We start from the raw sequence: 26,901 nt of genomic DNA, 5'->3' as shown, positions 1-26,901 counted from the left end.
AAGCCTTTTGTGCACCAAACATTGACGGTACTAACTTATTGATGAGGTTGGTACTGTTTTATTCCAATTTTACTGATGAGGAAACTGAGGTTTAGGGAGGTGAAGAAAGCTGGTCATACAGCTAACGAGGAGTCGAATCAGGATTGGAACTTAAGATGGGAATCCAGAGAAATGACTGTCGTGTTTCAGCACATAATAATCCTTGACCAGTTTCTTCACAAATGGTATGAATTTATATTTGAACAATGAAAATAAAAGACAGACTGAGAATACCTGTGATGTCAAGATGCATACCACTTTGGGGGAACAGCTTTGATGTTTACGTTCAAGGTCATGAGAAAGGAAGTACCATTGCATAGAACATGAATGTATTCTCTGGTGTTCTAATGGCCTGTCCTGCACACTCTTCCCACCACCGCCCCCACCCTCCACCCCTGAAGGAGTCAGGAGCTTATTCACAGAGAGGAAATGGATCTGAAATCCCAATCTCCCTAGGGAAGCACGCGGCAAGTCACCACGGTTAGTAAGAAACTGTCATATCCTGCCCTAAACTCCAGTAGTCACAGGGGCCTTCCTGCTCCCAGGCCTGGCTTAGATTAGCTCAATTTCTTTCCAGATACAGAGGAGGAATCTTTCAAGAATTAGGTCCTCTGATTCATCTTTTTGTTCTCAGATCAAGACTGCATCTTTCTTTGCATGTGGCTGAGTCAGATTGTTTTGGAAGCAATTCCCCTAACGTGGAGCATGGAGTAGCCAGGCATGAGTAAAGGGTATGGAACAAGGCCACCACATGGTGTGGCCGACACCCTGGGTCTACCAGAAGGCCCAGCACAATCAGCAGTGCTGGCAGAACCTGTCAGAGAAGGGAATGGCCAGAAGTGTAGTTCTTCTCCACAGTTCTCTGACCCAGAAGCCATGACCATGGGCTTGTCACAGAAGGAGACCAGAGTCTATATCGTCTCAAGAGTGAGGCTGATGGATTTAACCAAGGCAGCTGCCCTTTCCAAACCACTGAAGGGAATGTCCAAAAAGAACTTTGAGAAGTCTTGATCTCATTGCACACTTTTGCCCAAAATGCCAAATGCTACTTCAACCTAACCTTTTCTCACCAATTCTTCCCAAATGGTATGCATTTTTTTTTAAATGAATTTATTTCCTGGGTTCAGATAAATAAAAATACATGGAGTTTCTGGTCCAAGGCAAAAGGAATGACTTTAAAGAGCAAAAAGAGAACAGCACAGCATACTCATGGTATTCAATGACCACCAGATAACTAACTTGGCCAGCTTTGGCCCCACCCCACCAAATGTGTTGAGGTCACAGAGTGAATGCTTATCCTGGCTCATTCCGCAAATTAAGAAATGGATTCTTGGAGTTCCCATTGTGGCTCAGTGGGTTAAGAATCTGCTGTTGTCATTGCTATAGTGTAGGTTTGGTCCTTGGCCCAGGAACTGACATGTGCCATGGATGTGGCCCAAAAAAATGGACTTTGAAGTCAAATGAGCCTGAGCTTGAAGCTGGCTCTCCCACTTCCTGGCTGGGTGACCTTGGGAAAATGACCTAATAATGTCTCTGGGGTCTGGTATTAAAAAGGGAATAATACAGGATCTGGATCCCTTAGGCACCATTCCGAAATCTCAGAAAAGCTCTGAAAACGAAGTTTTACCATAACTTATGTAGCAGCACAACCTGACATGAGCTGGAATGAGGCTCTTCTTGGTCTTTATCATCCCGCTTACCAGAACTAATCCTTCCTAGGTTTCACAGCAGAAATTGAATTTGATGCCAGATGCTCTGTCCCAGATCCCACTGGGTGTGTTAAGCAATAGTACATGCATTGCATTGCTTTTCTAAATAATTGTGTATACACTTGACGGCCTTTCTAAAATCAGAAAGATAATCTGGTCTCAAGAGTTTGGATAATTTGGATTCTATTTTAGGGGGCTACTGGGAGGATTAAATGAGGAAATGAGAAATGAGGAAAATGTGTGCGAACTGACTAGAAGAGCACTCAGCTTTAAGGGCTTGGTAAGTCGCAGCTACCAGGACTAGCCTTGTGTCACCAGAGAATGTTCAGGAACACCAAAAGAAAAATAACCATCTGTAGGATATTCCACATTTGGCTCTAGAACCATCACACAACTAGCTGGACCCATAGGAGCTGCACGATTTACACCTACCAGAGTTCTCATTGTGGCTCAGTGGGTTAAGAACCTGACTAGCATCCATGAGGACACGTGTTTGATCCCTGGCCTCGCTCATTGGGTTAAGGATCTGGTGTTGCCATGAGCTGTGGTGTAGGTCATGGATGCGGCCTGGATCTGATGTGGCTGTGGTTGGGATGTAGGCCGGCAGCTACAGCTTCAATTTAACCCCTAGTTTTGGAACTTGCATATGTCACAGGTGTGGCCCTAAAAAGATTTAAAAAAAAAAAAATTGTACCTGGCCACCAGGAAAGGAAAATACTGTACACTACTGAAGGAGAGCCCTCTCTTACCTGGGCCTGGGAGAGAATCCTTCCATTAGTTACCCACAAAAGGTCTTCTACTGTGGAACAGTGAGGGCCTCTCAAGTGACATTTGGCCTCCTCCCGCTTTAGTTTAGCATGGAGTAAAGCCAACAAGCTCTGCAGTGTGAATATTGTGCTGACATAAATATTTTTTTCTCTCTAGGACTTTTTTTTGTGGTATTGGAAGATAATGAAAGGGAAAAAAACAAGACACAATCAATAAGCTTTACAGTAACATAATGATCACTTCATGTGCCATTGGGGCAGGGGGCAGTGCCCATGGCATGCAGAAATTCCTGGGCCAGGGATCAAATCTGCACCACAGCAATGACAGCACTGGATCCTTACTCCACTGAGCCACCAGAGACTCACTTCGCATGCCATCTCAATTCAAACTGACAACAGAAGAAACCTCTTGGAAATCTAATTTTTATAAGATATATAACTACCATATGGTAAAAGACTTGAACAGATACTCTAAGTTATGGGACTCGATATCCACATTTTCTCTCCATAATGTTCCCCTAAGCAAATAGTCTGACTTGGTAGATGAACTCAACACCTGGCATGAAAATGTAAGCCATTTCAACAAACTAAGCTAAGCATCACCTAACAAACTGGGTTTCTCTGGCAGGCCTAGAAATTGGAAGTGAAACCAGGATATCTAATAATAAGACCTAAGCAATGGTGAGAGAATCATCTGCTGACACCCTTCCTATGAAAAGACCTTCTGAAAAGGTCTAAATTGTAACTTTGGTAAAATGTTTGGGTTTTCCTCCCAAACTCACTCCTCGAGGGCATTTTACAGCCTTGCAGTCGAGCTTGTGCACCTGCTGAAGCGCTTCCTTTATCCTCTACTTCTAAGTACCATTAAGAGAAGGCCCGCATTATCAAGAGTAGGGCTTCGCCCAAAACACGCAGCGTTTGTCAAGGGGGTGGTAGGCCTTTAGGCGCACATAGAAAAGAAGCCCAAGGAAGGGACTCATTAAAGTGGGAAGACTTTTAATCCATCAATTCATGGCAGGACAGCTTTCAGGGGTGTGGAGATAACTGTCCCTTTGAACATGCTTGCTGGCCTCCCACTGACCACAAGACAAAGTCTAAAATCTAAAACTTTCCCCATGATTTACACAGCTCTTCGCTGTCTGGCTCCAGATCAACCCTGTTGTTTTGTTTTAAATCTCCTTCTTTAGCCCACCCCAACTTTATTTAAGCACCTCAAACATGCCACATTCTTTTTCTTTTCCTTTGGGGCCTTTGTAGGTCCTCTTCTTTCTGATGGGAACCATCTCCCCCAACACGGAACCCAACTTCTACTCCTTCAGTTCAAAGCTTAAAAGAGAGTTTCCCAAGAAAAGAAGACTTTCCGTGCTCTGTGCTTTCAGGCTCTCCATGCTTCTCTGTTAGAAAATTGGCACGTTTGTTTGATGTTTCTGTCACTGGACTGTAAGTTCCCTGAGGGCAGGGATTGTATCTGCCTTGTTGGTTTCTGTATGAATAGATGCCACACAAACCCTATTTAAGTGGACTGTCTTCCTTTAAAAATCACTTAAGACCCAAGACGATTAAATTTCCAGAAAATTTTTCCTAAAACTCGGTCTTTGAAAATGATCGTATTCTTTTAAAAATAATAACCCCATCATCCATCATCCTGAAAGGCAAGGAAACCAAAAGCAAGAGCAAGTATCTTTTCAACACCTGGGAAATGGTTGGGAAGAATTTCTCTTTTCTTATCACATCCTAGCTCTCAGTGGATTTTACTTGCCTTCAGGTTTTAGGATTCCAGCATGTCACCAGCACCATTTCTACCAGAGGAGATGTTAAAAATTACATTTTTCATCACCTAATATCAAACTGTCAATGTGAGACATGCAACAAACCAGCTGAGTCACCTCTACTGGCATGAAATGTGGAGTAGTACAGTAGGAACGTAGCAATAACTCCATTCACAGAGCCGAAGGTGGAGCCAGCAGTTTTGACCCTGACCACGAATGGTCCCATTTGGCTGCTCAGAGAGATGCGTCCGCCTCTTTCTGATCACGAACTAGGAAGCTGACTGGCCAAGCATGACTCTAAATGTTTCCAGGCATGGATAGAAAAAAAATTGCATTCGGCATTCAATTTCTTTCAGTCCATGTTGTAATTCTGGGAAGCCCTGCCACCCACTTTCAATGTTCTAGAGATAAACAAGAAGAAATGAGGTGCACACAACGTCATTATCATGACTGTACTCCATGTGACAACCAGACCCAAGCAGTGTGCAGACGTATATGAATGAATTACCACCTTACCTTAGGAGAGAAAAATCAGTCCCATGGGGATGGGATATAGGAAAGGAGATGGACATTAGCAGAGGGAAAGTACAGGGGAAATCAGCCCAGGGCTGCTAGGGTGCTGAGGGCAGACAGGACTCTTGGCTTGTTTTCAGCCTGGCAGGGAACCCTGATAGACCACATCAGGTCAGGGAACTAGGGGAAAGTGCTGAAATGTCTTAATTTTTGGTTGTGTGGTAGAAGTAAGGTGGGGGTGGGATGGGATGGAATATGGTAAGGGGTTCGATTAATGGGTGGAATGAAGAAAACTGAAAATAACTACTGTGCATATGCAGTGTATAGGAGGTTCTGCAATGAAGCAACGCAAAGGGGGGCCAGGTAAGTGGAATCAGCTATAACCGACAGGAAGGTCATGGTACCTGTTTGCCACGTGAGCAAGAAGTTTCTGAGATGCCTGCAGAGGCTTCCTCCACTAGGCAGATGGCAGGCTCTTAAGCAGGCCCTTTACAAACACTTACTTGGTGAAGGAGATTGGGCTGAATTCAAGTGGTAGGAAAAATTTTCCTAGGATACAAAATAGAATGCCTAACTAGCATCTCTGTGCCAAGCCAGCCCACAGCAAGAATTTAAAGTGAACTTGACTAATAAGGATCTTTGGGAAAAGCCACTGTTAAGCTTACACAAAAAGCCTCCCCCGAAAGTTTTCTTTGCCTCAAATGCTTAGCTGGCCACTGTACCCATGACCTGAAGGAATTAAAAACCCTATTAAGAAAGTCACCGTACTATTCCTCTTCCTGGTCCCTTCCCCTTCCTGCCTGAACAATTTAATCCAATTAGGTGGGGCTGAACAGGACGGGAAGGTGGGAGGAGCCACAGTGGCCCAGAGTGGTATGCTGGAGCCTGAGCAGGATGGGCAGAGATGGGTGACCCAGAGCAGGATGTTGGAGCCCAAGCTGCGCGAGGAGGGTGTTGGTGAAGGGAGACAGCAGTGGCCACCCAGAAAGTGATGCTGGAGCCCATGTTTGGTGAGGAAAACACCAGACTGGTTCCATAAGGGGGAGAGGATTGATCAAATTATAAACATATTGAGGATGTTGGGAACCAGGTATCTTGTTGTCAAGGAAGAGGTTACAAATATGGAAAGAGAGAAGATGAACCCTGTGGTATTAGATTAGAATTAAAAGTATTAGAGTAAGGAGTTCCCGTCGTGGTGCAGTGGTTAACGAATCCGACTAGGAACCATGAGGTTGCGGGTTTGGTCCCTGCCCTTGCTCAGTGGGTTAACGATCCAGCGTTGCCGTGAGCTGTGGTGTAGGTTGCAGACTCGGCTCGGATCCCGCGTTGCTGTGGCTCTTACATAGGCTGGAGACTACAGCTCTGATTCGACCCCTAGCCTGGGAACATCCATATGCCATGGGAGCAGCCCAAGAAATAGCAAAAAACCAAAAAAAAAAAAAAAAAAAAAAAAAAAAAGCATTAGAGTGAGTGCATGGTTTTCAAGATAGGTAGGTATGTAGATAGATAGATCAATAGATCAAATCAAAAGAAAGGAAGGAAGGAGGGGAGGAAGGAAGGAAAGAAGAAAGGAGGGAGGGAGGGAGAGGATGGATATGTATTCTCTAATTCAGACCACCAAGAGTGCCTGGGGGCAGCGCCTATCCAATAGCGATGAGCACACCAAGCACCAGATCTTGGTTTCTAAATACCATTCTCTACTAAAAGGAACAAGTGCCTTTTGGAGAAGGGGCTGATTTTAGAGTTAGGAAAGTATGAGACTGGAGCATCTCATGGTACAAGAAAGTAAAGATCTGCCTAAAGAATAATGAGGACATGTCAAAAGGACATGAAGTCAGCTTCAAAGGGCTCCTATGCACTATATCTGAACCATTAAAGCTAAAAATAATAATATAAATGGATTATAACCCGCTAAATATAACAGGAAACCTTCTGTCATGAATAAATGAATGAATAGATTTAAAGTCTGAAAAGGAGTGGGATGAAAATTATATCATGCCAAAGTACCTCCCCACAAAATATTTGTTAATGATAAAAGGAAAAGGTTACTTTCCTGTGCAGAAGCCTGGCAGACACTCCCTCAATCAAGTGATCAAAATTAGTATCACATGAAAGCGTTAACATCTGTCCCTGTAATGGGACAAACTGACACCATGTACTACCCGATTGGATACAGTGAGAAGAATAAACATCAGTTCTGTGGTACTTCTACCAAAGACGTATAAACTGAATATAACCATGTGAAAATAACAGACAAACCTAACTTGACAGACATTCTATAAAACTGGGAGTCGTCTGAGCATCATTTCAGTAATTTAATCTTAAAATACTGGAAAGCGTTAACTTGTGTCATTACAGGTTTGATGGAAGCCAGGTGTCAAGACGGGATTAAGACCTGGGTGGACCAAGTTAAATGCCAGTAATTATATGTTAAGACAACATTTCTTAAATTATCTCTAGCAAAGGAAGAGTTTTTCCACCCAATTCATTGCAGTCCAATACTTTTTTAAAAAAATACAAAAATCCCACATGTGGGTTTGAGGACAACATCAAATTGCTTCAAGAATTTTCAAATGCTTACTCCCAATGTCTGTACTTATCTCAGCATGGACCAGGAATACTCATGAAAACTCTGAGCAGCCCTTCTCTGTTGTGTGATGTATGGATCCCAAGTGCCATCATACCCAAATGAGACATAAAAATTGCTCATCACACCATTATCCATAATAATAGCAACAATAATTATGACTGAAACTAACATCAACCAATTAATCAACACCTATACAAAGTATTGAAGATAGGGACTGTCCAGGCAGTGGGAGGAGATTAGAGGCTTGTCTGTATGTATAATAACTTAGATTCTCCAAAAGGGTCACCAGATACAAACAGATGAGATCATCTTGATTCCAAAGTAACTGCTTAACAGACTTAACAGGGGACTTCACAGAAGACAAACACAGTCTTACAGAAGATGGACAGACAGCTTTTTGGGGGTCAATCTGTAACACCAACTCTTAACTGTCATTGATGGGAAGAGACGCAGCACCCAGAAGGGGGAAGAAGAAGACATCCTCACCTCATTTAGGTTTGATTTAACTGCAGACACTGAGGGTCAAGCTACTGATACCAAAAGACGAGCTGACTCTGGGTCTGTGCCGCACACAGCCTCTCCCTCGGCCAAGAGGCAGCTCCTTCAAATAAAAGAGAATAATTCTCCGTTCTAAACCGAGACCAGAGCAGAAGGACAAGGAAGGGGCTATTACATCCTCCTGGAAACACCATCCAGGCTCAGGATTCTCCAGAGGACACTGACAGTTCTGTTGCGTGTCTAATACTGAAATCTAGGTGCCAGTGTCCCATGTCCTGCCTCCTGCCACACTGATTTCAGCCACACACACACACACAGGAGGCTCCACACAGAACTCTGAAAGCTGAAACCAACGACGCCCATTTCTGCAGCATCTGTCTCCGGTCTGTGGAACTTCACTTACCTGGAGCAGTTTTGTAGCACGGTGTTGGTGTTCGGGAGGGCAGTGATGGGGCATTCTTTGCCCTGGGGCTTGGGGTACTCTGCAAGACTTGCCTCTGCCTCTTCAGCTCCTCTTCCCTTTCCTGGGCGGCTCGGATCTCTTCTTCAATCATGGACAAAGTCCGCTGCTTCCTGGACCTCAGCTTGAAGGGCCCAACCATCACATCGGACTCTTGAGTGGCCAGGAGCGAGGCTGTGCTTCTTAACTCAGCCGCCTCCGAGTACTTGCTGAAGTAGCTCCCTTCCGGCCTGGTCTCTTCCATGTTTATGGGGCCACTGGGCTGCACTGCCGGCAGTGTCTGGGAGGGCCCCCTTTCCCTGAGCGCCCTGTCTTCAGTAGGCAGAATCTTTGGCAATACATCCCTTTTCTCTTGAACAGGAGAGGACACCTGAGGTGGTTCGAACATGCCCTGAGGCTTCTCTGAGCTGGGAGCCCTGGTTCCAGCTTCCTCTGCACTGGCCTGAGGTCCCTGCTGTTCTGCTCTCCTCTTGTTGGTTTCGGACGCAGCTCTGTCCACCTGCTCGGCGATGGCTTGTTGAATGGCATTCTGCACCAGGAGGCCCGCCTGATATTCCAAGGGGTCATCAACTGAAGGTGAGTCTCCCAGGGTGGACGAAGGGGAATAGAAACCATGATCACTGTACGACTTGGAGACGCCTTCCCCTCGGCCCTCGGATGGGTTGTCAGTTTGGGGAGTCTGGGGCAAAGAAAAATCGGCGAGCGAATTTTCCTGAAGGGCACTGGTTGTCTCATTGGAGGCCCCACTGTCACTGATGTTGTCCATGCTGAAGTCATTGGACAGGGTCTCCAGGACCGTGGTATCCTGGGACCTCACCGACAACTCATCCAAACCAGAGTCAAGCTCCTCTTGGGTCAAAGAGACATTGACTGACCTTGAAAACTGATCCAGAATCCCAGGGTCGTCATCCTTGACCACAGTGAGGACGGCCCGGGCACTCGTAAACTCTCCATCCTCGGCCCACAGTTTGGATAAGGGCCCGCGTTTGGAGGCCTCGCTGTATGGCCCTTCCTTCGCCTGAGGAGCAGTGCTGCCCTGGCCGCCTCCTCCTTCTCCAGAGGACTGGCTCTCCGGGGCACAGTGGGCTTTCTGTCCCTTGGCTGCAGAGGACTCTTCAGGAGGTCCCCCCGAAGAAGCCGGTCTGGAGATGGTTAGCGTCTTGTCTGAGTGGATTGACCCCAGAGGCCTATAGAAGGGCTTGATGGAGAAGAGCCTGGGTGTACTCTGGCCCTTGGCAGCTGTTTGCCTGGAATTCTCCATCAGCTGGAACTGTTTACGGGCCGCAGAGAAATCTATCTGCTCCGTGACGATGTCTTCCTTTGGGTTTTCAGTCATGCTGGAAGGTTCTCGAGAGGATGCAGGGGTGGCACAGGGTGGTGGCTGCTGCTGCTGCTGCTGCTGCTGCTGCTGCATCAGCAATTGCTCCTGCTGTGCCCTCCTCTCCTTGCGCTCCTTGTACTTTTTGTGCGACTCCAGATGTTCCTCGTCCAGCTGCTCCTCAATGGTCTTTTCCTGGGGAGGGTTCCACCACTTTGCTGCGATGCCAGGATTCTTTTTCACAGCCTGACTCCGGATGAGCTCTCTCCTCTCCTTTTCCAGCTCCATCATCTCTTCCGAAGGCCGCACTTTTCTGACGCAGTACTGCTCTTTCTCATTCTCGTCGTCCTCGAAGAGCTTGGAGGGCTTCTTGTCCTCATGGAAGGCACGCAGCTCGAACTTAGCTTCCTTCTTCAGCGTGGTGAGGGTGAACTCCCCATCTCGGGAGGAACCCCGTGAGCTGGTGGAGGAGCTGGGGCTCACGGGCATCTGGAGGCTGTCGCCCGGCAGGTCTCTGGGCTGCTCGGGGGGGTGGCCATTGGCCCTTCCACCCTCTGCCATGGTGTCAGAGTTGCTCTGATGGAGCTCAATGTGAGGTGGCGCCTGCCTGCCAGCCACTCTCTCCGTGGGCTCCGGCTGGAGGGCCGTGTGCGCGGGTGGGCTTGAGCTGCCTGCCAAGACGGCTGCTCCAGGCTCCGGGGAGGAAGTGCCGTTGTAAGTTCCGTCCACAGCAGAATCACAGCAGTTGGCCTCCAGCACCTCGTCTAGATATCGGATCTCTCTGGCCACATCGTTATCCAGAGATTCATGGTGATCAGGGAGGAGGCCATTGTGGGGGGGCGAGTAGAAAGGGGAGGGGTGGTCCAAGGAATGCGGAGTGGAGGTGATTCCGGGCACACTCTTACATTCTGTAACAGAGACCTCAATTTCCATGGTTTTGTGATCTGCAGGAAGAGAGTTGGTGGCAGGCTCCAGGGAGTTGGCACTATAGTTCTCTCTCTCGCTTTTCAGCCGGATATCATCCTCAGACAGCTCAGGAGGCTTCTAGAATAAAGAGAAAACAGAAGTCAGGGTTAGAGACCACGTTTCTTATGGATGTGAACCTGAAAACTCAGCTGATAACTGAAAGGAACATTGAAACAATAAGATCTTTTGAATAGAGGTTTCTCTTCTAAAAATCCTTCATATATTCATGCTGTTGTGGTAACAGGCACCTAAAAGTCTTGATTTTACAGATTCCATTTTATTTCCTGAGTGTCCAGAGAACTTTCCATACATGCTAGTCCCATCTTTAAAGTAAATTTGGGAGCTCCTGTTGTGGCTCAGCAGGTTAAGGACCAGACATTGTCTCTGTGAGGATGCGGGTTTGATCCCTGGCCTCACTCAGTGGGTTAAGGATCCGGAGTTGCTGCAAGCTTTGATGTAAGTTGCAAATGGGGCTCAGATCCAGTGCTACTGTTGCTGTGGTATAGGCCCCAGCTGCAGCGCCAACTTGACTCCTGGTCCAGGAACTACCATGTGCCCCAGGTGTGGCCATAAAAGGAAAAGAAAAAAGTAAATTAGGATTTTGGTTATCTGGTGACATTGCTCAAAAAACCGCTCAAGCAGGAAGAGCTCATAGAGCCATTGTACCCAAATTTTTCAAACTATTACATAGCAGATTTTGGCAGAAATGTATGAGAACTATTTGTATGTCCCCAACTATAAAAAGAAGGTCCTTTTGCAGGAACAAATCTTGAAAACATGATTCTCTGCCAGATGTAATGTAATTCGTAGACAGGAAGCTTTGGGGAAATTTTTTCCAAAATAAAATACTGGAAAACAGTAGATCTCATCAATGGCCCATTAAGAGCTAGGCACCCTACTGCCGTGGCCATAATTGACCGTGTGTATTATAAACACAACACCAAAGCCACCGACTGACCACACAGTTCTGTTCTCAGGGAGGATATCAAAACAACGCTCCTTAATTAAGGAGTGAATGTTGCTTTGAAAAGCTAGTGGATGGTGGCACCTCCCATTTGGTTCCTATAATGCTTTATATGTGATAGCTCTGACTTCGTGATTAAATAAGACAACTACATTTTCTTAATGTTTTTATCTTAGCTTTTTTTTTTTTTTTTTTTTTTTTGGTCTTTTTGCCTTTTCTAGGGCCGCTCCCGCGGCATATGGAGGTTCCCAGGCTAGGGGTCAAATCGGAGCTGTAGCCACTGGCCTACTCCAGAGCCACAGCAACACAGGATCTGAGCCTTGTCTGGAACCTACACCACAGCTCACGGCAATGCCGGATCCTTAACCCACTGAGCAAGGCCAGGGTTCGACCTCATGGTTCCCAGTCAGATTCGTTAACCACTGAGCCACGATGGGAACTCCTATATTTTCTTAATGTTTTTAAATGCATATGTTTCATCAATAAGCAATTGCATGTCACTTTATGTGACAGCTGAGATTAATTTTCAAACTCTAAGATGATTTTTTTTTTTTCCAGTACCAAAAGACTCTGGTTTCTCTCAGAAAATTGAGAAGTAAATTGTGAGCTTAACTGAGTTCCCCTCAAAGATTTCACTACCACTTTTGCCAACTTTCTTTCAAGTCTCAAGGCTATAGGGTGCCTGGTATTACTGACATAGTCACAATGCAAAATTGCAATCGGGTATAATTTTCATTTATTTAACATTTTTGAAAGCTGAAAGCATAAGATTAAAACACCACCTTAGGGTGACTCTTAGGGGATTAATTTCAATCTTTTTTCAAGGAAAGTGAACAATTATGGATTTGCTCCTAATACCCAGAAAAACCTGAAAGTTCTTCCTAGGTGTTTTGCATTGCTGTCAGAATGTTGAAAAACCTCATGGTCATGCATGAACTGGAAGGTAATCCATGAACTGGGAGTTTTCTTCACTGTGTTTCCCACCTTTCTCTTTATTTATTTATGTATTTAGTTTTGTCTTTTTGAGGGCTGCACCCAAGACATATGGAGGTTCCCAGGCTAGGGGTCGAGTTGGAGCTACAGCTGCCAGCCTACACCACTGCCACAGCAACATGGGATTCAAGCCGCATCTGCAACCTACACCACAGCTCACAGCAAAAACATCAGATTCTTAACCCACTGAGCGAGGCCAGGGATAGAACCTGCGTCCTCACGGATGCTAGTCAGATTCGTTTCCGCTACACCATGTCGGGAACTTCCCACCTTTCTCTTTAGACTTGAATGAGTATTCCTTCTGGTCTCGAAGGGCCTTCCAGTCTTGACCTGGTCTTTGTCAAGTCTGGTACTTAATATTCATGTTCTCTAATACCTTGATTTTATTTTGGACCACCATTAATTAGTAGCTCTTTTATCTTTAGAATAAACTAGCAAGGATGTTGCTACTGTCCTTTAAAAAACATTCACCAAACTTGCTTTTGGTAAGGCAATTGTCTGTAACTTCTATGTCATTTAAGAATTACAGGAAATTTGGGAGTTCCCATTGTGGCTCAGTGGTTAACGAACCCACTAGGAACCACGAGGTTGCGGGTTTGATCCCTGGCCTTGTTCAGTCGGTTAAGGATTTGGCATTGCCATGAGCTGTGGAGTAGGTTGCAGACACGGCGTGGATCTGAAGTTGCTGTGGCTGTGGTGTAGGCTACAGATTAGACCCCTAGCCTGGGAACCTCCACATGCCGCAGGCGTGGCCCTAAAAAAAAAAAAAAAAGAGAGAGAGAGAGAGAATTACAGGAAATTTGAATGGCTAAAATGTATTGGCTGCCATTCAAACTTCAAGAACACCTAGGCCAAAATTAGTCCAGTCCATGAAGAGTTATTAGTGGCTTAATCTGATCAACAAAATGAGACATGGTTCTACTGTGGTGAGACTCAGACTATTCCAGACCCTCACTGCTCCAGCTTCATTTGGCCAATGATTCACTAATATTCTTCATGGGAAGAAGTTGAATGTTCCTTCTATCTCTTTTTTTTTTTTGTCTTTTTTTTTTGCTATTTCTTTGGACCGCTCCCGCGGCATATGGAGGTTCCCAGGCTAGGGGTCGAGTCGGAGCTGTAGCCACCGGCCTACACCAGAGCCACAGCAACGCAGGATCCGAGCCGCGTCTGCAACCTACACCACAGCTCACGGCAACGCCGGATCGTTAACCCACTGAGCAAGGGCAGGGACCGAACCCAAAACCTCATGGTTCCTAGTCGGATTCGTTAACCACTGCGCCACGACGGGAACTCCCCTTCTATCTCTTTGACTTTTGGCGGGGAAGGGGGGGAGGAGGTAGGAAAAGAGTGGGAAGCTGCTGGGGCCGAAATATAGTTCATAATCACAGCTCTACTGAAACATAAAACACTCTGCAGCAGTTGACATGAGAGGAAAGAGGGCACTGTAACATTAAAAGAAGCTAAAAGGCAAATAATTAGTTCTAGGGTTTATTTAACTATTGATTCAGTCATTAAAAATGCAGGAGGCTTACTCAGTAGGGCCATGATGAAATTAGCAGCAGCAGTTAAGTTCCAGGAGACAATAGCTTTTTGTAAAAAATTGAATTTCCCTACCTCCTAGGAAGCTGTAAGTCTACACTGGGGTTTACTTTAGTCTGGTCAGGTGAAGCACAAAATGCCTATCATCTATCATTTGTTGCTGATCCCAGAGATGGGAGTCCCTTAGCCTGTCTCCACAGCATCCCCAAGAACCCTTTGTCAGCATCTTCTCCTTCTCCCAGATGCTCCACTGTTCCAATGTTGGACGGTGGAGGAACAGATGCCCTACCAGGTTTTTTCCTAGAACTTGAAAAATCATATCAACATTTTCCAAGGCATGCTTCCTTTCTGAACCAGCAACGACTGTTCCAATTCAAAAGGTGAAATATCTGAGAACAGCATTTGACATACATTGTTGCGATGGCCCCCAAACTACCTTTAGCTTTGAGTCAGGAATGAGTCTCCCTAGTTCTGTCTTCTGCAATGTGTCCTACAGATTTTAAAAATGCTAATTACAGGTTAACCATCAATGTTGGGGGTCCCAGTGTAAACTGGAGATGATTCCTTTCCAACACCCTTAAAAAAATATCTAGACGCTGGAGGGTGTAAACAGGAAAGAAGCTCTCCTTCCTGTTAGTTTCATGGGGCCCCAGCGCTTTTCCACAAATTCAGACAATTCTTCCTGAGACTCAATTCCATCCACTTCGGGGAGCACCAAATCTAAACCCTAATCAGGGTAGAAGCACTGAAAGAATAAACAAGCCTATGTTACTGCTTCCAATCATGCCTTGGAGTTCCTGAGATTTTGTAAAGTTGGGCAACAATTATAACAAAAGAGCAAGTTCCTGAGTTCTAGTCTCAGCAAGAAGAATTTACCTTCTAGCAAGATGGCTTGATGTGATCAAAGCTGCCTGCAGCTATATCAGGTGAAGGGAAGTGGGCTGGAAACCCCCGCCATGCGAGAATTTGGCAGGAGTCTGGGTTTGACGTCATTAAATGATGTCATGTTTAAACCAACAAATGCTCATTGCTCCCTTTGAAGAAAGACCAGAATTTTCTCCATGTTTCAGATACTGTGAACCTGATTCCAGACTCAGATAAGATGCGTATTCATTAAATAGGTCTTTTCTGAAATAAACGATGTGTGCCCCAGTGGAAAAGGCAGGAAGACCTGAAGGAACCACCAAACTGGGTTTCTGAAGGTCAGAGAAAAAGCAAGCTGCTCTGCGGCAGGCGGGAGATCCTTGGATGACCCCAGCGAACCTGCAAGGTGGAGCCCTAAAGATCTGACCCGAACTACCTGTTGGCCCCCTGGCTTCCCAGAATAGCTAACCACTGGTCAGGATGTCAACTGTTTTCTTTAAAATACTTGGGCAGACATGATATAATACAGTTGTGTGAGTCTGAAATTAGTTTAAATTACATTCCAGGAGCAGACAGCCGGCCGCGTGGAGAATACAGAATCCAGGAGTGGTCAGCCAGGATCTCATCAGCCATCCCATGTTTCTGAGGTGGCTTCCTTCCTCCGGGAGCTCAGCTTTTGCTAACTGGCATAGTTAAGGTGAGGAATAAGTTTTTCCGTCAGTGAATTGGTAGCTTGTCCATTAGCATAGTGAATGCAAAAGATTGCTCAAATCACTGGGGTTCAAATTGTAAATTCAAGTTATTCTCCAGCCTTTTTCATGAATAGGATATACAGGTAGATTGAGCACTTGTGCCAGTACTTCCTTAAGGATGGTACTTGATATCTGAGAACAGTCCTGTTCCCAGCCTTGGACAAAGGACACTGGTTGTGGTTGGTTGGTTGTTTGTTTTTAATTATAAAACTAAATCTGACATGTAACATTATATTTGCTTAAGGTACACAGTATGTTACTTTAATTTTTTTTTAATGGCCACCACCTACAGCACATGGAAATTCCTGGACTAGGGGTCTAATTGAAGCTGCAGCTGCAAGCCTATGCCACAGTCATGGCAACACCAGATGGGAACCACATCTGCAAACTGCTATGCAGCTTGTGGCAATGCTGGTTCCTTAACCCACTGAGCAAGGCCAGGGATAGAACCTGCATCCTCGGGGACACTATGTCGGATTCTTAATCCGCCAAGCCACAATGGGAACTCCTACTTTGATAATTCATATATTGTAATATTATTGCTGATACAGCAAAATTTATCTCATTACATAATTATAGTATAATATTATTGCCTATGTTCAATATACTGTACATATATAGATCTCTATGGCTTATTTACTACTTATTACACATTTTTACCCTTAAACACCCCTACAAACACATGCCCTATCCTCTGCTACCAAGCATTTTACCTTTTTTTTCCATAAGTTCAACTTTTTTTAGGTTCCACTTATAAGTGCCAGCAAACACGACTTTTCTGCTGACTTATCTCACTTAGCATAAAGTGCTCAAGCCCCATCTATGTTGTCACAAATGGGAAGATACCCTCCTTTATCAGGGCTGGATAATATTCCATTTGTTTATATATATCACATCTTTTTTCTTTTTCCCACTCAAGAGGATACTGGTTATTTAATTCCCACTCTTCAGTAACCAAGTCCTGCTTTGGTAAAATTGCCACATCTGTCTTCATGCAAGATGGGGGTCAGAGCATACAGAATCTTAGACAGCTGTGACTACTTTGAGGTTACAGATGACGGTTTTATACCTAATTTTACAAATGCTTATTTAATAAATGAGCGCCAGAATTTGGTCCATATTCTGCTTTTATTATAACCTGGTAGCCAAACTGTATCTCAAGCTGCTACTATTTACCAAAAAGTGCCCAATAGTTATGCAAAGCATATTAGTATGGGTTAATTTACAACAGCAGTGCCCGGGTCTCCTGTTAAAGTTCCAAGACAAACGTGGAACGCTTCTGAGAATATAATAACTCCTTGTAGCCAAGGTTCATAACAATATTTCTCAAGTCTGTTTTGAGAGTTAAATGAGATAATATATTTTAAAGTACTAGAAGTTCCCGTCGTGGCTCAGTGGTTAACGAATCCGACTAGGAACCATGAGGTTGCGGGTTCGGTTCCTGGCCTTGCTCAGTGGGTTAAGGATCCTGCATTGCCGTGAGCTGTGGTGTAGTTGCAGATGCAGCTGGGATCCCACATTGCTGTGGCTCTGGCATAGGCCGGCAGCTACAGCTCTGATTAGACCCCTAGCCTGGAACCTCCATATGCCACGGGTGCAGCTCTAGAAAAGACAAAAACAAAAACAAAATTAAATTAAAGTACTGTGTAAACTGTAATAAAACACAATGCAAATATTCATTATCTTTAAGCAGTTTTATACTGAAGTGTAAATGACCACTATTAAATTCTTTCTGGAGGTAAATTAACACTCTTTGGGGCTGGGAAAGCAAAGAGTAATGGTGAAGTTTTGATTTCGAGACGAAAAGAAATCAACAAAAGGAAAAAAGTCCAGGAAAGACTAAAAGACAGACCCTAAAAATGCCTCAAATCCCCTTATCTCTCCCCACTCCAGATTCCTCAGTGTTAATTTTAGTGGAAGCGAAGCATAATTCCAGAGACACATTTGCCACCGCAGCCAACAGAATAACTGTGTAAAATATCTTTAAAAGTCAAATTCTGAAGATGAAATAGAATGAACAGAGGAGGACCACTCAGACCTGGGGCTCTGGTCACTTGGGAAGCAGAGGTGGCATCACACCTTGGTCTGAACAGAGCCCGTGCCATCCTCGATACTCTACCAGCTGAGTAAATACACGAGTGAACAGACTGTCCTGCAGGCACACTGAGTGTCACGTCCCCGTTTATTGTCTCCGACACAATCTGAGAGCTTCCTGTCTTCACGGCACAGACAGGATCTCAGCTGACACTCTAACAAACAGGACCCTTTGTGAGATGGCAAAGGCAGTTTGTTACTTTGGTTTTCAAACGTTAGAATAAGAGGCTTAGAGAACTCAAGAGAGTTTCCCAGAATTCCCTGACTAGTTAGTCAGTGGCACAGCCAGGACTTGGAGGCCAGTTCTTCCTAATTCTATCCCAGTCCCTCAACAGGTATTCTGGATGATCAGAAGCTTCCAGAATGAGAGGGAAAATCTTAAGAGGGTGGATGGGTTGAAAGAGCATTTCCTCGGCTTGCTGGCTGATGGCTTGCACAGTGTGTCTCCAGAAGTCACACTCACAATGTGGCTTCAGAAGTCAAGGGCCCCTTCCCCCTCCTTATTCAGAACCAACCAGAGACAGACTCCCTGGAGAGCTAGTTTCAGGGTCCATGTTCTGCTCTTCCTGCAGGACCCTCTGGCTCAAGATGAGGGTGGGGACCTACTGCTCGGTCTGGGGATCTGGTCTCAGAGGTGGGTCCTCTGCTTCCTCCCGTGACATCCCAGGAGTCAAATTATTAAATCCCACAAAAGGCTGCGACGCCTCCCCAGCACCAGCATCAGCAGCACAGTTGAGATTCTAGAAGACTTTTTTTTTTCTTTTTAAGGCCGCACCTGCAGCATATGGAAGTTCACGGGCTGGTGGTCGAATCAGAGCTACAGCTGCCAGCCTACACCACAGCCATGCCAGATCCAAGCTGTGCCTGTGACCTACACCACTGCTCCCCACAATGCCGAATCCTTAACCCACTGAGCGAGGCCAGGGATGGAACCCCCATCTTCATGAATACTAGTTGGGTTTGTAATCCACTGAGCCACAATGGGAACTCCCTCGAAGCCTTTTTAATAGGCATAGAAAACACGCCAGGGCCCTGACACCTGCTCGGCTGGGGCGAAAGATGGCAGGATGCTCTTTCTTCCCGGGGTTCCCTAGGCCTGGGCACATCATGCACAGAAAGATTCGGAGGGAAAGCCATTTTCCTTAGCAGATCTGGCTGGGCTTGGGGTGGGGGATGCACCAGAAAGCTGTCCTTCGCTACAAGGACAAGCAGAAGCTTGTACTCACTTCATACATCTGCTCTGTTCACAGCTTCAGCTGCCCCCCCCACCCCACCCGGCTCTTGACAATATCTGTCACCAACTTCCCAGGCTCCTAGCCTAAATGCACAATGTGACCCAAATTATTCAAACATCAGGCACCTGCTCTACAAGCAGATTTCTCAGCTCTGAGTAACCCAGATTACTTCCTCCTAAAGCCACAATAGTTAAAGTAGAAATGTATTTCCCCAGGTAATAGGTGACCTGATCCTTTAATCCAGTTATTTTTAAGTGCCACCCAAAATGCAAACTCGTTCTTGGCCTAGGAACAGGGGCATGGCTATGAAATAAAACTCCCTCGTATCTCTAACACCAGAGGTCGTCTCTGTTTTCCTTTCTCGTCCTCCCTCGCTTTCCTAAATCGAGTTTTTAGTACACAGGTCACAACTGCTGTGTTCCACGGGCCTCGAGTGACTGTCCCTAGGATGCTTCACGCAGGACTCAACTTTCTGGCTGAATTTCCGCCATGAAGACAACAATGGGAGGAGAGGGTAGCACCTGGCAGGGGGATGATGCCCAGACACCTGCAAGATGTTTGCACGGGTCTGCTAAATTTCATCAGCCTTGGAGAGGCAGGATGGAGCTGTGGTCGGGAGGTCTTGGGAAGATGGATTCCTCAGACTGAGGGAACCTGGGGCGCGTGACCACGGGGCACAGAGGCTGAAGAGGTCCAAGCACTTTACTGCAAGGACAGGTGTGTCCTGCGCACATGTAGAGTGACAAGCCCAGGGCCGGGGCCACAGGAGGTCCCCGGGGCTCTGAGTGGGTCCCCAGGCTACAGCAAGAAGCTTACAGCCTTGGAGGGAGAGAGGACCGACTCACAGAAAGATAGCAAAGAGCACAGGAGGACAGAGGGCTACCGCAATGACAGGAAAGAAGTTCCTCGACCTGGTCAAGGTGGCAGATGTTGCAGGCTGAAGAGAGCAGACGGGGGATGCTGGGCGCACCACGTTCCCCAGCAGATGGCCCGCACTTCCTCGGTCACCCAGCCCCAAACTGGAGAAAGCGCTGGGACCCTGAGTGGCCCCTTCCAGCCACCCCTGTGAAGGCACAGAGTGGGAATGTCTCAGGATGGTTTTGTTTCCTCGGTTGGGCTTCAGGCCTCTGGGGCAGGAAGTGGAGGGGAGCGGCCTGGCTGATAACCTGGGCCACAGTCCAGCCCCAGGAACAATTTCCTCTTCCACCCCCATCCCCGCAGAGCTTCTTCCGGACTCTAGAACCAAAGGCTCGGGGCAATCGTGGGAAGCCGGAAGGCTGGCCACTCCCCAAGGAGGCCAGAGATTCCTCCTGGCTAATGGGAGGCAGACCGAAGGCCCCCAGCCCTCTGGGGCTCAGGGATAATGATATGACCCCTCATCAAGGGGACTCACGCTAACAATGACTCTTGGTTTCCCTCCCTGACCTCATGAAGCCATTCCTGATAAATGTGACTCAGTTCGGAAAAAGCCCAGCCTTTCTTTCTGAGAGCTTCCGTGGCATCGGTCAAGCCAGCAATCACCCTCCTACCACTCTCTCTGGCTAAGGCCTCAGGTACAGGCTTGCCAAAGGGATTAAAAACTCTTCTGGAACCCCCTTCCACTGGAAACAAGGCTGGCCTTGTGTCTTGACTCTCTCAGGCTCCCTGGTGAAGAAGGGGTCCATTTGTAGGGTGAGGAAGTCTCCCCAAGACCACAGATCGCCCTATTAATGGCATCCCCTTAACCCTGCTGAAAAGACATGGGCTCAAATAACAGGCTGCACATCTGGAAAACCTTATGGTGGTGTTTGATTAGCGCATTTACAGCTCGGGCGCTCAGTGAAAGAATCTGAACAGGGTGTGTGTGAAGGGGGCGGGGGCGGCGGCTGGGGGTGGAGGGACGGGAAGAGGAAGGAAGCTGTTGCCTTTGCTGCAGCCCCTGGTGAAAGGCTTGTTTCTTTCCATCGCTTGGAAATCCATTTCCTACAAAGGGGCCTGAGAACTGCTGGGAGATTTCAGGGTTTCCCCCAGAATGAAGAGAGAAGAGGCCTCATTTCAGCTCCAAGAAAGGCAAGTTTCGCTTCTTTCTCAACACACTGCATTCGGTGCTCTGTCAAGGAGTCCCCAGATGCTCTCCAGCAAAGGCCCTCTTCACTGTGAAACTATTTTACTGGCCGGTCCCCACCTCCAGAATAAACCAAGATCAAGGTCACAGAAGGAGCTGTGGCTCCTGCAGCCTGCAATTTCTAGGGTTACTGGTTCTTTTGAAAGTAAATACAAGCCTGGCTTCAGTTCTTTATAACTTAGCTGTGTCCTTCTTGGTATTAAAATAGTTCGGGATCTTGGATACATGCCTGGCCAACCAGTAACGGCAGAGAGCAAAAGCCAAGCTCCACCGTGGACCCGGCAAAAAATCCACTCCGTGGAGGCAGAGCCAAGAGAAAAGAGAAGACAGTGCCAGAAGTTTTTTGGAAATTAACTCTATGTCCACAGATGAGTCTGTACCCATGAACACAGCTGCTGAGCTTCTCTTCCCATGACCCTGGGAAGGCGCACATGTTCCCCCCCAAGGCCCCAAATCACTACTTCCTGAATGTGGCAAGTTCTAGTACATGGACTTGTAGATTAAATATATATGAGGCAATAACAAGAAAACGCATCACCAGAACCTGTAGGTCATAGATGCAGCTCAGATCTGGCATGGCTGTGGCATAGGCCAGCAGCTACAGGTCTGATTAGACAAAGAGAAAGAAAGAGAGAAAGAAAGAAAGAGAGAAAGAAAGAGAGAAAGAGAGAAAGAAAGAAAGAAAGAAAGAAAGAAAGAAAGAAAGAAAGAAAGAAAGAAAGAGGAGGGGAGGGGAGGGGAGGGGAAGGGAAGGGAAGGGAAGGGAAGGGAAGGGAAGGGAAGGGAAGGGAAAGGAAAGGAAAGGAAGGAAAGGAAAGGAAAGAAAAGGAAAAGAAACGAAAAGGAAAGAAAAGAAAACCCCATCATCAGAACCACTGCATTGCTTGATTCTGTTCTGGAAAAGGACGGATAAACACAAACACACACACACACACACACACACACACACACACACACACACACACACACCATCTTCAAAGCATTATCTGCCACAGATGACATGTGCATCTTTGCCTAGGCTGTCCATGTGGCGCAGGTGCAGAGCTTCCGGTCTGCCCTTACAGCATGAAAGCTGGAAGTTTTACAAGATGAGCAAGAAGAGAAACAGGTCTCCCGTCTGAGCTCAGCTCCCCGCTCCCTCTCCACAGCAGGGCACCACAGTCCCCACTCTGAGTCCCTCCTCCACAGAGACTCTGGCATCCCAAGGGAACCCGCTCTTTCCAGATTATAAAGCAAAGGACCGTTAAGCTCGCTCAGCAGACTTGGCTTACCCGGCCCAGAATGCCTGCCTCACATGGGCCCCTGGCAGAATTGCCTCTTTTTCCAGGCAGTTTCCTGCACACTGGCTCAAGCTGGCCAAATTCCTTCTGAGCCTCCTGATGGAAGGCCCTCCCTCTGCTCCCTCAAAGGCCACTCACACAAAGAGGAACTTTAACCCCCTTCAAAGAGGCCAGGCCCCTCCCTCGCTGGCCTGAGCCTGGAGGGCAGCAGCCAGCCAGCCAGCCAGAGGCAGCTCTGTCCATTCCCGGCGCCCAGGGCTGCGAGGGGAGGTGGGAGCTTGGTGATGTTGAGATGAACCAGTTAGGGCTGTCTTCTTGGAAAGTCATAGATGGGCCTTAGGCAGGCAAGGAATAAATATCCCAGTGATGCTGAGGCAGCAAAAAATCCCTGAAGATCCAGTTAAACCGACTTCATCTAGTTAAATGGACCTTTTTAGGATAGTTTATAGATGTGCGTGTGTATAAAATAATAAATGCTCACTGTAGAAAATTTGGAAACGTTATTCACCCTCCCTGCACTCAGAGGAAAACAGTTAATGCTTTATTGCATTCCAGCCAGTCTCCATTTCTAGAAATAGGTATTTCATATAGTTGAGGCCACGGTACGTGCAATTTTGTAGCCAACGTGTTGTTTTTTGTTTTTTGGTTTTTTGGGATTTTTGGCACTGCACCCATGGCATATGGAAGTTCCCTGGCCAGGGATCGAATCTGAACCACAGCCGCGACCTACACTACAGCCACGGCAACAGCCAGATCCTTAGCCCATTGTGCCACAGTGGGAACTCCTGTAGCCAACTTTTTTCGCTTGACTTTATCTCACAAGCACTTTCTATGACCTTTCATGGTTGTTATCAGACATAATTGCAATGGCTACATTGTGTCCCATGCTGAAGTGGGACCAAAGTTGAAGTAGGGCGAGAGTACTCTAGTTTTAAGGAATGTCTGGGGGAAGTGGCTCCTCTTTCTCAGGGCCATCCAGTACCTTCTGCCACAAAGAAAACAGACTCAGGTGTGTCTTAGGTAGACCTGTGCCTTGAGGGCTACAGACATAGCCCTCATTCTTTCACCTCAGAGTCAGATCCCTAGCACCACAAACTGAGGCTCATGGCATGTTAATGACTGGCTCCCAGCACTGCTCCCGGGTTCCACCCACCTGGTCCCCCAAATTCTGGGTTGACCTGAAAAGTCTGGTGCATAATTTAGGAGTTTTGCTGATTGGAAAGCCAGTCAGAATTCCAGAGCCATACAGAACTCATTTTATCTTCTCTTTTTTTTTTTTTCTTTTTAGGGCCACACCTGCACCATATGGAATTTCCTGGGCTAGGAGTCATATCAGAGCTGCAGCCGCCAGCCTATGCCAGAGCCACAGCAATGCCAGATCCAAGCCACATCTGTGACCTATGCCATATCCTGTGGCGATGCCAGATCCTTAACCTGCTGATCGAAGTCAGGGTCTGAACCCGCATCTGCACGGACACTATGTTGGGTTCTTAACCCACCGAGCCACAATGGGAACTCCCAGGACTCATTTTCTTCAGTGAAATTTTAGAAAAGACAAAGAGAACTGAGATTTATAGTAAACTGAATAGGAAGAGGAGGCCAAATACCAAGCATGACGTGAACCCAGCTATTTGGGGTCAACTTGGGACCAGTCTGCTTTGGTGAAGAAGGAGAGCAGCCCAAAGATGGTGACAGAGTTCCCCTGTGGCCTGCAGGCCACCCAGCATCACAGACCCCCTACGACCCTCCTTTAAACACAAGTCTAGGAAAGAATCATCAGAGCGGATAGAACCCACACAGGCTCTTTTGAAAAGAAAGCTACGTGTATACAATACTCTAAAACTATTTACAATGACTAAGTGACTTTTTTTTTTTTTTTTTGGTCTTTTTTTTAGGGCCATATCCACAGCATATAGAGGTTCCCAGGCTAGGGGTCAAATCATAGTTGCAGCTGCTGGCCTACACCACAGCCACAGCAACACAGGATCCAAGCCACTTCTGTGATCTATACCACAGCTCACAGCAACGCTGGTCCTTAACCCACTGAGCAAGACCAGGGATTGAACCCACATCCTCATGGATACTAGTTGCGTTTGTTACCACTGAGCCATGATGGGAACTCCCTAAGTGACATTTTTAATGAGCTGAAATTTCTTTAGAAATATCCAAAAGCTTCTCGGTGACTGACTGGGTGATACCACATCACCAGCGAGCACCATGCTGTGGAAACTCTGAATTTATGCCACCTTTTGGAATAACTGGAATGTTATGCTGTCAAGTCAAAGGTATTTCAAGATGCTAATACTTAAGGGTCTGAAGCCAAATGAGGAGGGAAAACTCGCATACCCAGAGTGGCATTGCTCTGCTCGAGAATGACAAAGCAGGGCGGGGCCTCCGTGAAAGGGTGCCTTTAAGCCAAAAGTGGTTCCCAGGGCTTGCTATATAACCACCTCTGCCCGCCCCCGCCCCCGCACCCACAAGATTTGTGCCAAACTCTTTTAAAATCTGCCCTATTTGCAAAAGAGGAAACTATATGTGCTCTTAAAGTATCATACAAGTAGTAGGCACTCTTTTGACTGGAGTCTGAGATGCCACCTGTTTTTTTGTGTTTTTTTTTTTTGGCTTTTTAGGGTTGCACTCACAGCTATGGAGATTCCCAAGATAGGGGCTCTAATCAGAGCAACGCAAGATCCAAGCCACGCCTTCAACCTACACCACAGCTCACGGCTCACAGCAATGCCGGATCCTTAACCCACTGAGCGAGCGGTGCCAGGGATCAAACTTGCAACTTCATGGCTCCTAGTCAGATTTGTTTCTGCTGTAGCACAATGAGAACTCCATGAGACACCACCATTTTTTATACATACGCATGCATGCATGCACACACACATAAATACTCTTATGGGTTGAACTGGGTGCCCTCTTTGCACACCCCCAACTTCACAAGTGGAAGTCCTAACACACTGGACCTCAAAAATGTAACCTGATTTGGAGATAAGGTCTTTACAGAGGTGACTAAGCTAAGTGAGGTCATTCGGCTGGGCCCTAATCCTCTGTGACTAGTGTCTTTATAAAAAGACGAGATGGAGAGACAGACACGCCTAGAAGGAACATGATGAGGCCGAGAGAGAGAAGACAGGGGTCCATCAGCCAAGGAGAGGGGCTGGAAGGACCCTTCCCTGCAGCCCTCGGAAGGAGCCAACGGCCCGACACCTTGGCTCGGCACTTCCTATCTCCAAACTGTGCAACCATAAACTTCTGCTGCTTAAGCTGCCCAAGAGGGGGCTGGTGTTGCTGTGGTTCTGGCAGAGGCCAGCAGTGGAAGCTCTGATACGACTCCTAGCCGGGGAAAACCAGTACATACACTCACACACACGTGCACACACCCATACACCTCTCCCTCTGGCTGCAAAAATACAGTGGAATTTGGAAAATCACTCTGTGGCAGAGTCACAGTGAGATGGCTTCAGAAAAATGGTTTATCCTCAGAGGTAGAGGGAGGAATTAAACCTGCAAGGTAGATGGAGGCTGCCTGGAGCAGGGCCGGTGGCGGGGAGGGGGGTCACCCCGGATGGAGCAGAGTAGAAGCCCCCATCGCAGACCTCCCTGCTCATCATCCACCCTCCTCCCTCTTGGCTCAGGCTCTGAGCCTGGAGTGGTTTTTCCGAGTTATAGAAACCACTGTGTACTGCCAGTTTAATTCTCCTGGTGTTTAGCCTGATCTGTTTTCATCTCTGAGGGTGGTGCCTTGCTCCGGGGCGAAGGAAGCCGTTTTCAACATGGACCTGGTTGGCTGGGAAGCAAAAGGGCAATTTGTGAAGACCTAACAGCTGGGGTCAGAAGGTCATCGGTGCTACTAGGATCATCACTCGGGCTGCCCCCCCTGGGGACCAGTCTCGGTCATACACCCTCGCATACCTTCTTGGCTCGCCCCTCTCAGCAGCTGCAAGGTGGGTTCGCACTCCTTCCACCAAGGGGCAGGCCCTAGCCTCAGAAGCCACGCCCTCCCCAGGGTCACACATCTGGTCAGGACGGAGGTCTGGCTGGGCTCCATCATTCCCACCCATGGGAGGCGAAGTGGGTAGTTGAGGAGGCAATAGACCCAGGAAGAATGCAAAGGCTCAAAAGGGAAACATTAAAAAGCAAATGCCAGGCAGCAGCAGACTATGTTGGAAACCAGGTGCCCACTTCTCTGAAACTCTGGGAAAGCCAGGCTTCTTGTCTGGGTCTCAATTTTCTGGTCTATGACATAAGAGCCAAACTAAGCGAACTCCCCTCCCTACCACCCCACCCCCAAATGCACCTCCTTTCTGCTCCTAACCTAGTATGAACCTCAGGCAGAGGTGAAGCCCAGGCTTCTGAGTCTGGTAAGGAAATGGGCAGGGTGGCGAGGAAGCCAGCTAGCAGATGCGGGCAGCAGCAGCTTCCTTTGAAGCTGCTTAAGACC

General features: G+C 47.0%; 1 protein-coding gene across 7 annotated transcripts in view; it reads right to left on the bottom strand.

Annotated features, from left to right (window-relative positions):
* Positions 1-26,901, bottom strand: part of AKAP2 (A kinase (PRKA) anchor protein 2) — a 205,587-nt gene that overhangs the window by 24,924 nt on the left and 153,762 nt on the right. For 6 of the 7 annotated variants that reach the window (XM_021087791.1, XM_021087641.1, XM_021087737.1 and 3 more), the window contains 1 exon segment: positions 8,289-10,707. In XM_021087791.1, coding sequence (XP_020943450.1) covers positions 8,289-10,707 — 2,419 coding nt within the window. 7 annotated transcript variants of the gene reach the window in all.

Source organism: Sus scrofa, chromosome 1, assembly GCF_000003025.6.
Source record: "Sus scrofa isolate TJ Tabasco breed Duroc chromosome 1, Sscrofa11.1, whole genome shotgun sequence".
NCBI lineage: Eukaryota > Metazoa > Chordata > Mammalia > Artiodactyla > Suidae > Sus > Sus scrofa.
The sequence above is the reverse complement of the archived record's forward strand: the minus strand, read 5'-3'. Positions and strand labels throughout refer to the sequence as shown.